The 18,354-nt window shown below is 34.1% G+C and overlaps 1 protein-coding gene across 9 annotated transcripts in view; it reads right to left on the bottom strand.

Moving 5' to 3' along the window:
• Positions 1 to 18,354, bottom strand: part of TCF12 (transcription factor 12) — a 301,154-nt gene that overhangs the window by 148,732 nt on the left and 134,068 nt on the right. For all 9 annotated transcript variants that reach the window (XM_081162122.1, XM_081162127.1, XM_081162128.1 and 6 more), the window contains one exon: positions 15,174 to 15,276. In XM_081162122.1, the coding sequence (XP_081018248.1) occupies positions 15,174 to 15,276 (103 nt within the window). The remainder of the gene's footprint in view (positions 1 to 15,173; positions 15,277 to 18,354) is intronic.

Raw genomic sequence — 18,354 nt, 5'->3', positions numbered from 1 at the left:
TTACAAAGTGTTTATTCTTTCCAATACATAAACCAAACCTACCCATTTCTCTATGCGCAGGCACTCTATGAAATCTTATCTAGGTCTGCTGATCAGTTCTTTCTGTGTCAATTTCCCTCAATAAGCATACACCAAGAACCTTAGTCTAAATGACCTCTCTCTCTTAGGTCTTAAGCAATTGCCACTACCCCCAGTGAATCCAGAATTTCTTTGTTATGCTGCAACAAATCCCTAAGAAAAGTTGTAGCTGCTATGTTTTTAGAGTTCAGCCTGAAACTCACTGGGAATCGGTTGCCCCATGCCTCTGTCCAGAGTGAAAGAAGACATTCCACCACCAAGAAAACAACTAAAAATAAGTCAATTCAGCCCTACAACCAGCTCTGCCCCATGTGAGCTCCATCTTAAAACAAAACAACAACAAAAAAACCTAGAACGAGATCAGAGCAAGTAAAAAAAGGAAGGACATTCAAATATGCCTTCATCTGAAGAACCCATACATGGGACTGACACCAGGCACACTGCATCTGGAACAGGATGTAAATGTATTCTTCACTCACTGAGACTACATTTCTCTTCACAATTTTAGTTCAGTAACCCACACACTGCAATTTTAATCTCCTATTATCACATCAACTCTTTTTTCCTTTTCCCCTAACAACTCAATAAATGTTGGGAATATTCTGAAGGTGAGGCTCCCAAATACCTCAATTTTAACATCTCAGTTTAGTTTCCTCATTTGTATGAGGAACCCAGTCCATTTTTAGCTTTCAACAGCCAATGCATCCGTTCTATCTAGGCCCAGCCAAAACAACCTATAAAGACAGACTGAGCCTCTTAAATTAAAGGGTTTTGTGGAATTGAACAGAAGGCAGCAGCCTACACTATTACTCTTGCATTCTCTTTCCTGTACACAAATGCCTCACTTTTCCCAATTAAAAACATTCAACCAAATTCCTAAAGCCTACTCATAGAAGAAATAAGTAATGGGCACTATGGAAAGATGACTCCAGTTCCTCAAGTGCATAAACATTTGTTTTATATTCTGTATTAAAAAGAAAAGTATCACATACATTAGAGGCTTTTAACACAAGTCAAAAAGATTCAGTGTCTTATAGCTTCACCCTATTTGTGACACTCCTCTTTTCTTGCAGTGTTTTCAAAGGGAAAAGCATGAGCCTCTTCCCTGACCATGGTACACTTTAAATGCTTTAAAACAGAATTATTTAAAATAAAATATTAATAATCAGATGAACACAAAGTTTCATTTTTTTTGAACCCACACTGATCATGTGAATTAAATCTTCCCTACTGTGTGCTTTATTGACCCTTAGAACCATCATCTTTTGAGGCGATCCATTGTGACACTAATCAGATATATTACACATGGCTAAGCTAGCAAGAGTATGCCATGCTGAGAAAGCTATATCTTTGCAACTTGCTGGGTAATTTAGGAGTTGCTTTTACTTTTTCCAAATTTCCACAGTCTCATTTTCTATGACACTGAATGACCTATATATTTTCTCATTAGAAATATTAGGACCATTTAGATCTTGAATTAAAATATTATTTAACCCATTATATATGTGTGTGTGTGTATACACATATATATGTATACATGTATATATGTGTATACACACACACACACACACACACAGCTTGAAGGCCATTCTAACCTCTTTAATTTTGTTCCTTCACAAATTAATTCTTTCTAGATACCTTACATGTGCATTTGCATTGAGCGGGAATTTCTCATAGTTGACTTAAATAAAATTATGGTAATGTGTAAATTATTTAAATAAGAATAATGAATGACATTAAATAAATCTCATCATTTTAAACTAACATTTTTTATGAAGAAAGGTAGAAAGCCAAGTTAAACTGCCTTTGATAATTTCTACTCATTTGTGATAATAATAGTAATCAGTATTCATCCCCAAAACACCTAAAACACTATATATAACAGGTTAAGATAAATAATCTGAACTCTTTAATTAGTTAACAGTTGACCTAGGCCATAGGTTCTAACTATAGGTTCTTATAATTAGCTAATTATAAGAATAAGTTAAAATATTTGATGTTAAGATGAGAGAAAGAGAACTTCTAATACTCTTATAGAAAAGCATAACTGAACTACAGAGAATTACAAAATGATTCTTTAAGTACCATAGGACTTAACAGATTGCCCTATTTACAATATTAAAAATTATCATTACTATACATGCTTCCAAATACCTACCTCATAGGAAATAATACATATTTTGCAAGATCAGGCAATAGCTGACATCTTAACCCTATTAGCTTTCCCAGCTGACCCCACACACTGAAGCATAGCTACAAACGCCCAGAGAAGAGACCCACTGGGTAAAATGGTACTCTGCTCAGCTGTGCATGCATCAGTGGGCTTTCCCAGTAGATAAATACACCCTACAGCCAGATTAACTGACACTGAAGCAAAAAGGGATATTTGAAATTTAGCAACTTCACCTTAAACCTCTTTTTAAGTAAGGGGTGGTTTGTTTTTTACTTCAGTTTTCACATATACAAAAAAATCTCCCCCAAGGAGTCATTCACGTTTTTATACTAACCATTTCAAAATAGTTCTAAGATCCTTAAATTTCTAATGCACCATAGTTCATTATTTTTAAAGGATCCATAATTTTAACCTTTCCTTTCACAAATGACACAAAATTTTTGACAAATACAGAGGCAAGTATATTATTTTTATTTATTATTCGCTCTTTGTACACATATTTAAAAGCAAGACTTTTTATAAAATCTTAGGAAAAAATGGTGTATTAGGTAGAATCTTTAAAAATTCAAGAAATTATGAACTAGTCTACTGATGTTTTTCTCAACTCCATTTCCAAGAACCCTCCTCTGTTCTCCCCCAATTACCTCAAGAGACTCCAAGTCAGAACTCCCTCTAAAGACTTGTTTGCCTAAAACATCTAACCCCAGGGACCACCAGAATAACCTCACCTCAAACTCTTCCTATGGAGCCAGCTTACTGTGACCAGTGAAAACTGAAAACTGCAAGAGTTTCCTAAGTAGAATTAGCATTTTAGGGGATAGAAGGAAATTTTTCACATCTAATTGAGATTATACAGATGATAGTCAACCTAATCCTCAAGCCTCATTTCTCACTCAAGTAAAAGTGAGGACAGATCCAGACTAAATATGTTGTTGCATCTTTCCACTTTGCCTTTGTGAGGGAAGACAGGTGACAAGGATCAATCCTCTCACGAGGTGAAGTTTATCACTGAAGAATTACTTTGGGACCTTCCAATATTTTTCTCTGATATGCTTACTATCTTTCCCTCACCCCAGGCACCAAGTGTTTATATGCTGTTCTTTTGCTAGTACTTTTCCATGAAACACTCAATTATGAAGTACAAGTTATCTTGCTTTCTAGATATTCTACAGATGTTGATGTCCTCAAGAACACACAGAAGGCTTTGGCCTTTGATGTTTCCCAACCCCTAATGCCCAAAGGGATAATAGTGTCGTGCACACACAGCAAATGACAGATGCTGACAAAAAGATTCTTCTTCCTTACTAGAGTGGTACAGTTTCCTAAAAATAAAAGTTCAAGAGACATTTTTGCCTTAAAAATACATGAATTTTCAGTGATTTAAAAGGCCATAAGGGTGACTATTTTGGCCTAGATTTCCATTAGAAATGTTTCTAGAAAAAAATCTCTGCACATCCCTGACCCATATCTTACCTCCTATATTGCCTAACATTCTCTTCTACAATTTTTTATTTTCTTTAATTTATTTATATAGTTGGCTATATGTTTGTATATATACTTGTTAATTAAACTTTTCTTTTGAGATAACTAGATTTACACGCAGTTCTAAGAAATAATAGAATGATCCTGTGCACCCTTTACATAATTCCCTCCATTTTGCAATATTACAACCAGAATACTGATATTGATACAATCCACTGATCTTATTCAGATTTCCCCGTTTTTTACATTTGAGTAGGTTCATGTATCAGTCACCATAATCAAGATAGAGAATAGTTTCATCAGCACAAGTATGCCTTGTGTTACCCTTTTAGAACCAAATCCACCTGTCTCTTAAACACCTCATAACCAACAATCTGTTCTCGATTCTATAATTTTGCCATTTCAAGAGTAGTATACAGATGGAATCATACAGTATGTAATTTTTTGGGTGGCTTTTTTCCCCCACTAAGCCTGATGCACTCAAAATCGATCTAAATTGTTGCACTGATTAATAGTTCATTTCTTTTTATTGCTGAATAGTATTCCATGGTATAAGTGACCATAATTTAACCATTCACCCAGTGAAGGACATCTGGACTGTTTCCAGTTTGGGCCTATTATGAAAAAAGGTGCTATGAACATCTGTGTTCAAGTTTTTGCAAGAACATAAGTTTTCAGTTCTCTGGGATAGTGTTCAAGAGTACAACTGCTGAGTTCTATGCTAACTGCATGTTTAGTTTTATAAAATGCCAAAAATGTTTTCTAGAATGGCTATATACTATTTTACAGCCCCAACATAAAATTTAAATTACCTTCTTGGAATAAATTTCTTACTGGTGGAGTTAAGTAGACACAACATGTATTTTTTAAAATGGGTATATAAATTCATCTTCATAAGTGTGTCTGGGGTACTGCTTTCCTTCCAAGTGTATCACGGTAAATTGCTAAGTTAAAAGTACACTGTATAACAAAAACACTTGGGAAGTTTAGATGAGTTGCAATATCCTAGAACTGTTCAGTGCCACAAGTTAACCAAAGGAATCAGGGACAGGTTAAAAGATACAAACAACAACAGAGGATACACATAATGACATACAAATTATGAATTTATATATACCTATTCCCCCAATATCTCTAGGGAAAAAGTAAATTACAAGCAGGCACCTGTTCTACTATTCTGCCAGTACTGGAAAATGTTTTCTAGTAACTCTGTAAAACACCTGAAGATACTACTTACAATTTTTTAAAAAGACACTTGATTGAAATCTTACTGCAAAATGAAATAAAACAAAAGCCTACACCCAACATGCTCCTATCTTGTCTAAACATACAAGTGTGCATGCACATGTGCACTCACACAGAGTAAAAATGTTCTGCACAATTTAATTTCCTTGATACCCATTAGCCTGTATGAAAGAAAGATTAAAAGTAGATGAGAACTCTTTGGTGTGAGCATATTTTACTTTATGTAAACCTAAGGAAATTTTTATAAAAATTATCATATAACAAATGGAGCACATTCCCCCTTAAATCTTTCAGACAGAAGAGAGCCTTAAATTGAAGATGAATAGCATATCAAATTAGAACATTTTTTAAACACAAACTATTAAGCACTGTACATGAAAAATTCTAAATATATATTCTATGAACTACAATAAAAATCCATAATTTACATTTGTATGACAAAAGTTGTTTAGATACCAGCCTAGAAAACGTTATGATATTTTTATTACACACACCATTTGGGGAGATTCCCAAGTTGAGAATGCAGACTCTCAATAAGGCAGCAGTATGCTATTCTGACAACTCTGCCATTCTCACTCTATCCTCTCATCATGGATTCTCTCTCTAGACTCTTCTCCACAGCTATTCTCTGAAGATTTCTCTCTAAAGAGCTGCCCCACTGCCATATCTCTACCAAGTCGTCTAATTTTTATCTTTTCATCTCCTTATGTAGTTCAATTCGCTACAGCTACAACTTTATATTGCTATTTGGAGAAACTATTTTTTAAAAATTTCAGATTATAGAAAATTAAGGGGATAAGAGCACTTCAAATGAAGGAAATCTGATGTTTGCCTAAAAAGCCAACTATCAATATCATATCTGAAGACAAAAACAACAGGAAAACAACTCACCTAATTAGGAACTTGCCATTCTACATAGAGGCAATGAAGTCCTGGAAACTTTAGAAATAATTCACCATCACCAAACAGCTCTGGTACATTCCATAGCATTTCACATATATCATTTATTACCTCTTCAACAAATTTACAGGGCTGCTACTGCTTAAAGTATTTTTGTTAAATTATCTAGAATAAGTTTGGCATACTACAGGCTACAGAACAAACCCAAGATACCAACTTTTACTTTTATAGCCCATGAACTAAGAATAGCTTTTTTACATTTTTAAATGATTATACAAGTACCTATATAATGTTATCAATTTTTGCCTCCTGGGTTGTAAACTGTAACTATTTATTATCTGGATTTTTATAGAAAAGTTTGCTGACCCCTGATCTCAGGGATTGATACAGAAAAGTATATAATAGAAATTTTAAAAATTTACAACTATAAATAAGCTGATTTAATTTGCTGTGAAGTGTCCTTATACTCTAATCCTATTTAATTGTGACTCCCTAGAAATTTCATACAATCAAAGAAGTCTGACAATTCTCCAGAGGTATTCTCAAAGTGAAAAACAAGCATGCAATATAAGAATGACTGTTACATACTTTACATCACTCCATGCATATGGCAATAGCCAAAAATTTTTTTTCAAGAGGAAAGCCCTTAAATCTAGGTAGAATGGCAAGTTCTAGTGTTCATAAAAACCCAAAATCCTAAATTACAACAACAAAACAAACCCAACCTGGAAGTCATAAAAATGTGAGCTATGAAAAGCAAAGGCTCAATTTTGTAAGAAAAGAAGAAATAAACTGAGATGTGAAGGAGATTACAAAAATGGCAGAAACTCAAAATAAGCAAGAGTCTTTTGAGATGTTTCACTTAAAATTTGAGGCTTATTAAATAACAAGAATATAGTACAAAACCTATACAACTTAAGGACAGGATGCCATGAATACTTTCAAACAGTAACATTTCAACAAATTTAAACCCAAACAATTAAGGATATGCTGTCCAAATTTTTAAATTTTCAATTTTATTTGGTGGCTAATTAAAACTTGTATAAACATTGTGACCACTAACCAAGTTAGTACTAACTCTTCACTTTGAAAGAGGTTCCTACCCAGCCAGGCGTGGCTCAGCGGTTGAGCGTTGACCTGGGATCCAGGCGATCGAAGTTTGACTCCCGGTCAGGGCACATGCCTGGGTTGTGGGCTCGATCAATGACTCTCTCATCATTGATGTTTCTATCTCTCTCTCTCCCTCTCCTTTCCTCTCTCTGAAATCAATAAATATATATTTAAAAAAAAATGAAAGAGGTTCCAGAGTTTCCACGGTATGGGGAGTACCAGTTGCACCTCCCCTACGTCCAGTCTTTATGACAACCATATACAGGGTGTCCCTAAAAAATGTATACACACTTTGAATAATTATAAAGACAGTGTTTATTAAAATATATTTCATTTTCAAAATGTAAGAGCTATCAGCTGTTAAAGTGTGTATACATTTTTTGGGGACACACTATTTCTGAACGCTCCCAAAGTGAGAACCACTGAGCTAGATAAGAGCCATTCCAGCTCAAACATTCTATGAGAATTATAGTACTTATGCATTTCTGTTTAACAAAACAGTCAGAAAACCTACAGTAAACAATAAAAGCATCACTATCACCATAAGCAGTGAATCTGAAATGTTGCCACATAGAAGACATAACCTAATAAAGCTGCTCTAGGACTTTTCCTAACTAAAATAGTGCCCCAAACTCTCAATAATATGTCATGGTATGGTTCCGACATTATATACATCTAGAAAAACTGTCAAGTTTACAAAAGTTCCTTTAAAAAAATTCCTTTGCCTTCTACTAACCAAGCAGCCACAGTCCTTTATCATCCACACACAGAGGAAGAACTCAGAATATCCAGAGTTCACATTCACTTGCCTAGAATTAGACGCAAACAATGGGAGATTCAAGGAAGAAAAATTTATCAGATATATGCCACTGACCCTCGATAAAACTGTGAAGATCAGTAGAGTCTGCTGTTGATCACAAAGTATATACACACAAGTGATGATAAACAGCTTGGGTAAACAAAAATAAAGGTGATCCTTCTCTGGGTCCCTAGAGTTACCAGTTTGCAAGGTTGCAGAGTTAAGCCAATGTTGTGATCTCATAGAAATATTCATTAATGACCAGAAACTTAAAAAAACAACAACCCAGTGAAATATCCCTCATAGATAGTGTGGCTATCTCAGGTGAGAGTCAATGGAGTTTTTGGTTAATCTTTTGCTAAATACCCCATAATACAAAGCAAATGCAAAAGAAATCCACTGACAGCTGAATATCATGCAAGAGACTAAAATTTCATGAAATGCTTGAAAATGGTGTTAAAAGAACCACTTAATCAAACACAAACACCATGAACAGATTTAGATCGAACTGCATTTAGTCAGTTAATAAGAGAAAATCAACAAGGTTCAAATGCAAAGTAAAAGAGATTTCTATATTGCCATAGAATTTTCTGAAGAGAAAAAATAGACAAAAATCCTCAACAACTATTTCATTATTTGTTCACTTAAGACCTAGTAGATAAGTTATGGTTTGTTGTGTTAATATTACTTTCTAATTTTAGTTATTTTAATTTTCAAAATAAAGCCCCAATTCAACAATTTTTCCCCATGTTCAAAATCTTGGCATCTCTTTTAAGTCATTCACTACAAGACTAATTACTTAGATAAAAGGAATCTAAGTCTATACAGGCATACTCTTGAAACTCTGAAACCTCTTTCAAAGGGAAGCATTAGTACTAGTTTGGTCTCTCCCAGACTAGAAAGGAAAGAAGCCATTAGCTCATCTCTGGCTTCAAAAGAATGGCTATCAAAAGCCATTTTACCCATGGAAAGAAGCTGCTTTGCAAGGATACGGACATGGAAAGGGATGATGTTGCCAGGAACAGAGTATTATAAATAAAATGCGTATTTTGATTCAAAGAAAACATTCCTAATCAGGAAGAAATAATGTATCTTGTATTATGGTAGCCAGAAGAAAATTTTAGAACAATCTGGAAAGACTGAAGGATCTAGAAGGAGAGAGGAAGAGAGAACACTGTATCCCTATCTTTTCCCACTTCTCAAATCTCTCAGCCCAATTTCCCAAGCCAGTTTTATCTCATTCTCTGAACAAATACTTTTAAGGGGAAAGAAGGGAACCTGATGACATGGTTTGAAACTCTGGATCCACCATGCCTAAAAATCAATCAATTCCTAGCAATCTGGGATATGTAAATCAATAAATACCAATTTCTGTTGAACATAATTTAATTTCTCTCGCTTGTAAGAAAAATTCCTAACTAATACACTGCATTAAATGCTACTCCACAATAAAATTTTTCCTGATCACTTCTGGCTGTGCCTTATCTTGATCTCTTCTAAATTTCTGTAAGAATTTTTTTGTATCACTTACATTTTACCAAGTATAGTAACTATGGGAATTACTTCCCTACCATACTAAAATAGTTAACACTGTGTAACAGACTGAATCTGATTCACCTTTACATGTTCCATACCATACTTTACACAGTTAAGGGCAGAATAAAGGGGGTGAATGGATACATGAAGGAGAAGAAGGAAGGTACCCAACAATTCAGACTGGTCTAAGCATCAGCAAGAGGAAGCAAAACATGTAAGAGTTGTAACACAGAAAAAGAGCAAATAAACAAATGGTTGAACATGAGAGGTAAAAAGGGGGAAACAAGTAATGTAGTAGAAAGGGGATGTGATCTAAATTAGAATCAAGAGGGTTGGGTCTATGTTTCCTAATTTACTATTCATTTCATTTTTCCAGCTTTGGTTTCTTCAATGCTAACTAGGTCTCTCTCACTCAAGTTTCTCCCAGTGCCAACATTTTGTGATTATAAGTAGCCAAAGATCAGAGAATGCAGATGTATGAGTATATAATGCATATCCTTTCTTGAGACTTGAGGTTATTTAATTTAAAATACTGGGGAGCCTGGCCAGGTGTAGCTCAGCAGCTGAGCATCGACCTAGGAGATCGAGGTTGGATTCCAGGTTGGATTCCTGGGTTGCCGGCTTAACCCCAAGTCAGGGGAGTGCAAGAGACAGACAATCAGTGATGGCTCTCTCATCACTGATGTTTCTATCTCTCTCTCTCTCTCTCTCTCTCCCCCTTTCCCTTCCTCTCTCTGAAATCAATAAAGATATATTTAAAAAAATAAAAACTAGAATAAAATGTTGGAGAAAGTATGAAGGCCTCAACCTCATGAAATATTGTCAAATACTTTTTCCCCCTAAGCACAATCATAATCATTTTCATTATCTTATCTAGAGAAAAAATTTTATGTACATCAAAGTTAGAGATCTTTTGAAAACACATTTCTATTGTGCTTTGATATTCTAAAAATGGTGATTCTACATTTTTTGTAACTCTAGGAGACTTCTGGATTAGTCATAAATTATAGTGCAGGCAGGATCAAGTATTACAAAAAAGATTTCTTTGAAATTTGATTGTTTGAAATACTGAATATATAGGGGGAAAAGTGTACTTGGGTTGAAATACACATACAAGCCCACTGAAAGCCATTTAATCCACAATGAAATGAAAATAAAATTTAGTAGCTGCCACCAGAGGGGCACTTTAGATGCTGAGATAGAAAGAAGGGTAAGATTGAGCAAATAGGCCTCAACAGCAATGGAAGGACAGTTGGTTTATTTATAAATCAAATGCTTATCAACAGAGGTTTAACATAATGTACTCGAACAACTGGACCCAAACTGTTAAATCAGCTAAGATGCCTAAAATGAGTTATAAAAATATATACAGCAATATTACTAACATTGTGTTACTTTATATTTCAGAGAACTTTCATGATTATCTTTCATTTTTCCCTTAAAATAACTTACAAGCATTTTCCAATGTGTGCTCTATGGAAAACTAGCTCTTTAGAGGCTAATGATCCTTTTTATAGAAAGGCTCTGTATGTAATCTGAATCTGGGATGTGATGGTCTAAATAAGTTAAATAAGTTTTTTTCTTTTTTTCCCCGAGTCTTTAATATTATAAAGTGCAATGTAAGTCTCTTCTGAGGGAACACATAATATACAATGTTTTCCAAAGTTGTATCACTACAGAACCTTTTTCTAATGGTCATCTCTCAAGACCAGTATCTCTATAACTGTAGTTTAGAAAAATGCTGACCTAGTAAAAACCTGGGAGGAGCATTATACAGAAAGAACACTCACTTTACATGCCTGATGTGCCTAATGGAAAGAACACTGGACTGGATGTCAGGAGACATGGGTTCAATATTCAGTTTTGCCAATTACTGGCTCAGTAATGTAAGGAAAAAACAATTTTCCTGTGCCTTGGTCTTATAATTTGTAAAATAGCCATTATAATTCCAGTTGCAGCGTTTTTCAGGGTTGAAAATATTAGGCATATCAGATTATAAAATTCTAGAGCTGTAGAAGATCGTTAAGACTACCCAGCAGCACCCTCTCAGAAAGGTAAAGGTTATTAAAATCCAGATCACCTAACTCTCAGTCAGGCATTTTTTCTTAAATCACCAACACTTGCTTAAAGTAGTTTCACTCTTTAAAAGATAAAATATTGCCTGGCTGGGCGTGGTTCAGCGGTTGAGTGTCGACTTAGGATCCAGGCGATCGGGGTTCAATTCCCAGTCAGGGCACATGCCCGGGCTGTGGGCTTGATCAATGACTCTCTCATCATTGATGTTTCTATCTCTCTCTCTCCTTCTCCTTTCCTCTCTCTGAAATCAATAAAGATATATTTAAAAATAAATAAATAAATAATAAAAGATAAAATATTAACAAAACATCTCTAGAGGCAAAATGGATCACACAAAACACACACAATTGAAGGTCTCAGAGAAAAAAGAAAAATTGAAGGTAGTATCTCATCTTAAATTTCCCATTGATAACACATGTACACACCACCTAAAATAAGTAATGCTTTGATAAACATGGAGGGGTAGAAAGAGTAATTCATTCTACAATCAGCTGACAATTAAAGGTAGGAAATTCTATGAAATAATTCACTTCTATGTCCAACTAATAAACTGATCCTATAATCACCAAAAATACATCTAATCAACAAGGAAAGCACACATTACTGAAATTAAAGAGGGGACCAAGGATAGAGAAATACAACAAAGCTAGAAGAGTCTAGAAAAAGATAAGACTATTTGGTGATACTACTGCAATTCATTGATACTGTCAAAGCTTTGCAGTTTTACTATAATAGAATACAGAACTGTTTGATGCTAATTACTTAGTGATGTGCCAAAAGATGTACTTATTTCAACTTGAAACATAAGAAAAGCCTTTTTTTCCCATATAGACAAATCAACTAGATAATTCTGGAATTCATTAAAAAGGAACACTAACTGATTCAACATAATAGCTTACTTCCTGCATAAACCACTCCAAAATATCTAAATGAATATAGAAATGCATGTTTCTATGGCAAACTGTTCATTATTGAATCATTATCAACCCTTGTTAGACAAAATTTCTCATTTTTGCAACGTGCAAAATCATTGAAGTGTTTGAGAGCTTCATCATGAAAGATAGTGGCACTTTATAATCCACTATTTCTTCAGGCAAATGTGCTTATGGCTGAACATAATACAAAAAAATAACAACATTCCTTTGACATACAATCTCCCCCTTTAATGGTGTTTTTTATATGTTGCAGCAATGATGAAATATGTTACTGCTTTCCTATTAGCTTTAACTGTTTCTGAGCATTTACCATTCATACAGCACCACTCTGAAGTTTCATCACCTGTTATGATGATTAGGTATCAACAGTTCAAAATGCTTCTAATACTACCATGCACATCTCAGTTCACCTGAAACTCTCTTAAATTGTCAATGGCTAGAAAAGTAAATCTATCCAATATGACTCTATCAAGCACTATAAACCCACATTTTGAGTATCTAACAGTTCAATTACTTCAGCTCACATCAAATGGTAACACCTGTTGCTGTGTAACTGCTCTACAATTTAAGAAACACTTATTTCCAAAAGCAAGCTACTGTCCTGCAGATTACTTAGACTAAATTATTAGATACTTAATTTGATCACTTTTATTGAAAATAAAGGAAAGAATGGTAAATCAGATATTGTTAAGGATTGGTGAAATGCTCTGGAACATATTTATCTAATCTTTTATGAATTATTTCCCCCTTTCTTACAGGTAAATTAACATTTTTAAGATTAGGTTTAAAACTTACAGTAAAATGTATAGCTGTACCTTATTAACTGTACAATGTAATTCAGATGAATGCAGATTTTTTTCACTTGTACTGTAAAGGTATCAACCTGTTTAAAAATCTGAGTTTTATGTTGTTTTTTTAAATTTCAAGACTTATTTTAGAGGCTGACTTTATACACAGGCTATGGATGACTATTAAAAGTATTCTAATAATTATCTGTAAGCTCAAGAAACCAATGAACGCATGCACATAATTGCTCCCACTAAGAAAATGCTACCTCAAACTGAATTACAGAAATATTTTTAGTCAACAGCTGCTCAGAGCAAATGACTGACACATACTTCTTAGAATTCATTTAATTTCCACGCCCCACAATTTTAACAGTAACTCTGGCTCAGAGCTGTGCTAATGATACAATTCTACTGGGCTTAAGAGTCATCTCTGTAAGATAAGAATAAAGGTAAAAACATAAATATTAAAATAAAAAACATCTTCCAATTTTTCACAATTTAGAGTTATAGCCTCAATTAAGAAAGCTTAGTTCAATCTGAAATTACAAAAACATTGACTATAGTGTGCTCTGCCACATTTACTATAAATTAAATGCTACTTGAGGAAAAGCTACACTACAAAAGGAAATTATCTGCAGTGTCACATTTATTTCCATTTGATGGTAAGCTCAATAGAAAATTAAAAAAATAAATTAGAAAATTTTCCTTGGTTAAATGCAAGAAAAATTATTTTGTTCTAAATTTATTAAAATAAATTCTGATTTTAACCTGGAATGATAATGTATTTAATACTGGGATTTTCATTTGCATTTATGTTGAAACAAATTGTCATTTTAAACACAAGTTTTATTGGTGATTAGATATTTTGCTCTTATATCATACTCAATGATTCTGGCTTTAGATTGGTAACTGCCTTAGGCAAAATCCACACTAAAACGTCAGACTGCTTCCTCAACATTTTATATAGGATAAGGGAAATAAACAAAGACTGTGTAAAGCAAAACCACTTGTAAAAAAATTGCAGACCACCAGGATTTTGGATTTGGATAATCCACTTACGTTAGCCTGGCTGTGTCTTAAAAAGGACAATTCTAAGATCACAATATAGGTCACGTCCTTTAGAAATATATTATGTAATGAAATCAATGTCAATTATACAAAATCTTCTATATTTACAAGACGTCACCGACAACCAGGAAGACAGATTAAATAAAGCTTTTATAATGTAATGAGCGCAAGCATGAGCAGGAAGGAAAAATAAAGTCACAAAACAGTTTCTTTCGAATCAGGTTCTGCAAAAAGATAAAATTATCATAAAAAAGGGTGGCATCCAAACTGATTAAAAAAAACCTTGGGCTTATCATCTCAGACTGAACAGCTATAAACTTTCAAAAGAGAAAGATAAAGGGGAGAGAGGAGTGTTTTGCAGCAAGTAAAGGGGAGATATAGAGAATGGCTAACCTTAAAAGTTTGCCAAAATATAATAATCAGGTTTAGGTGGTAGGTAATATCCTTCAAAGTACAACTTTACCATTGCAGAATAAAACTTTTAAAATCCCCAAGATGAACCAAAGTACTTAAAACAAATGCTGCAACATCTAAATGTACTATTAAGTTTTAAGCAAATAGTACCAAAAGAAAATATTGTCCAGTATGAGTAAAATCTGCCTAAAATCACTGCTTTGTTGCGTTTTTAATTATCACATACAACCGTTAAGACAAATAGTAAATTACAAATGTCTTGGAAACACTTCTCTGCCCCAAAAGCACAAAGCAAAAAATGCTTGATGTCACAAAAACACTACAAAAATTGACAGTTAAAACATTGCAGCTTTCTTTTTTGATACCAATAACAATAATGCTCTAAGAGAAGGACCAGCATTTCTGAACCCTTGCTCCTCAAACTGAGCTAAACAGGAAATCCCAGATGTCCCTAGAAATTCAGGAACTTTCTTCTAGATACTTATATGTCCTTCCTGGACCAGGGGATAAAATACGTCTCTGACCAAAGAGGCTTTGTGAAGACTTCTTGCAAAAAAGAATCAACTTACCCATCAGATTTGAGTTCATGAAAGGTGTTGGGGACAAGCCTTCATGGGCCCCTATTCGACTGTCATTCAAGTGATCACTGTAATGAGGACTGTCTGTAAAACCCTAGGGAAAAAAAAGACGGGAGTGTTAAAGAGATTACTTGGCAGTCCTGCTAATTGAGCTTAATCATCTAATTAATATACAGACTTACAAATAGTTATTCCTAACCAAGTTCCTGTTCATTACTTGAAAAACTAAACAGAAGTGCTTCTTCTATGTTTTTAAGGTTTTTAAAGTTAAAAAAAATGTTTCTTTACTGATCTTAAAATTAGCCCTACGATCTCTTTACATCTAAGAGGAAAGTTCTATAAATCTTTTTTAAAAGAGGATGAACTAAGAAAATATATTTCTGAGTTTTACTAAATTATGAAAATGTTTGTCTCTATTATCCTTTCTCTGCCTCCACACCCTACCAATAAAGGGTTAGGCTATTACAAGTTTTACTTAAAATACTAAAAACAACCCACAATCAATATACTAAAAATGAGTCCTTTCCTAAACGGCAAACAAATATTTAGCAAAAAAGATCTGTTTATACCCCTTTCGATACTAATATAACAAGATATACTCTTACAGAAAGTGAGCCACATAAAAAGGAAAAACACACTAAAAATAGCTGATTTAAGCTTTTAAGAGTCTAAAAAATGAAACTGCAAACACCATGAAAAAATAAAGCTAATGTTGTTATTTCACAATAGCTGTTATTAAATCTTTCCTTTTAACTTAAAACATGTTTTTTAAAAGCAAAGAAGAAAAAAAAAATATCAAAGTTTACAAATAAAATGTTACAAAAGCTCTGTGGATTAAAAACTGTTCTGGTTCTCAGACTCTTACACATACTAAGTACAGCATCACCTCTAAAAAATCATACTGATAAGGCTTTGAACCCTAGTTAATTAAAACTGCAGATAATACCTACCCTTCTGCCAACTTAAAACAATTTTAGTAAAGATCAGAAAAACTAACAAGAGGCCCAAACAAGAAAGAAAACTGTCTTGGCTCACAGAAACCAGAAACCACCCAGAATCCCCTGGGACTATAAAATCATCAATCACTGAACATTTATCATTAACCCAAACTGCAAGGTAACATTCAAGAACACATTAATGAGGCTGAAAAGGCCTCACTATCTTTGCAGGCATGCTGTCAGTTCAACCAAAAGGCTAGGAACTGAGGGTTAAATAACTGCCAAATTATTACAATTGCTTATGGATACATGTCACAAGTCTTTTTGCTGTTCTGTTTGAAAACTAATCTTCTGGGAGTGCTAACTCCCAGATGAATCGTTGTTTCATTTTTATCTATTTTAGAATCACTGATACACATGTGACAGACATTCTAGAAGAACCTCAGTGACATTTACAACTTCGTTATGACCACAAGGGTATCCTCTGGTAACCACAACCATAATCCTGTCTGTCATAGCCACATACAACAGAAGCTATCTATGTACAAAATAGAATGGCTTGTACCTAAGGTCACTCCTTGGCGTTTTCTTTTGTTTCTTAAAACTTAACACTTTTGAAGTGCTAAGTGACATACTGCTATCTCATATATATCTGAGTGTTTCTCTCTGCCAGTCCCTTTCACTGCCATTCTTAGGCAGATGGTCACAAGAAGGTACTGAAACCTACAAAACTCTCACTGAAATATTATTTACCATCATTAAACAATGCTATTACTTGAGAAAAATACCAGCAGAAATGTTCCACACTGTTCACACTTCATTTGAATGCTAAAGAAATAATAACAGATTAAGTTTGTATGCTCTCAGTTCTCTTATTCTTGGAGTACAATAAAAATAACTTTTTTCTTTTATGATTATAAAAATAAAATCACTTTGCCCAGCCAGGCGTGGTTCAGCCGTTGAGCATTGACCTAAGAATCTAGGAGATTGTGGTTTGATTCCCTGTCAGGGCACACGCCTGGATTGGGGGCTTGATCCTCAGTTGGGGGCCTGCAGAAGGCAGTCGATCAATGACTCTCTCATCATTGATGTTTCTCTCTTTCCCTCTCCCTTCCTCCCTCTGAAATCAATAAAGATATATTTTTTTAAAATAAAAATAAAATAAAATCACTTTAATTTTTAAACTAATTCCTAAAGCACAAATATACAAATAAAGTTTTAGAGTGTCATCAAATGATTGTACACACATAGTGCATTAACTTGATTGATTACAAGTAAGCCTCCATTAATATGTGCCCAGAGAACACAATAATTATTTTACTATCAACCATACAAAAATAATAGTATTGTCCCTATCCATGTGCACCCATATATTTTAGGACATAGTAGAGAATTTACTACAAGGTTACTTCTGAATGCATTCAAAATCTCACAAAAAATTATGAAATTTTTGCCCTGGCTGGTTTGGCTCAGTGGATAGAGCATCTGCCTGAGGACTGAAGGGTCCCAGGTTCAATTCTGACCAAGGGCACATACCTTGGTTGCAGCTCAATCCCCAGCCGGGGTGTTGGGGCAAGTTCGGGAGGCAACCAATCGATGTGTCTCTCTTATATCAATGTCTCTCTCTCTCTCTCTCCCCTTTCCACTCCCTCCACTCTCTCTGAAAAGCAATGGAGGGAATATCCTCAGGTGAGGGTTAAAAAAAAAAAATTATAAAATTTTATGGAATTGTCATATTGCACTACAGAGAAGGAGTATATGAACTTTTTCCATCATGTATAAGCAAGATTTTAATATGGATCCTCAATATTTCTTCTTAAATAGTATAAATATACTATTAAGCAGTGTATCAAACTTGCTCATTTAAGGCAAACATTAAATAGAAATTTAAATATTTTTCCTCCAAGGTTCACCTTAGTTCATACAATTTTCTTGAAAAGCAACAGCCCAAGAAGAACAAAATAGTTCTTCAACCACAAATGCAAACTGATGATGGAGGAAGGACAAAGAAACCGAATTTATAAATGTTTGTTATAGAGTTATCATGATGCATATTTTTAATTGATAGAGCGTGACTGTGCTACTAAAAGCAGTCAAACCTGACCCCCTGGGGCTCTTAATTAAGATCTTGAATTCTGTACAATGGTTTTACCATGAAAATAACCATTAATGAAAATGACATTTTTATACATGAGAGATGATAAACACTGCATTATGAAGGATATAGCAATACT

This window comes from Miniopterus schreibersii (assembly GCF_964146895.1).
Source record: "Miniopterus schreibersii genome assembly, chromosome: 1".
NCBI classification, from domain to species: domain Eukaryota; kingdom Metazoa; phylum Chordata; class Mammalia; order Chiroptera; family Miniopteridae; genus Miniopterus; species Miniopterus schreibersii.
The sequence above is the reverse complement of the archived record's forward strand: the minus strand, read 5'-3'. Positions and strand labels throughout refer to the sequence as shown.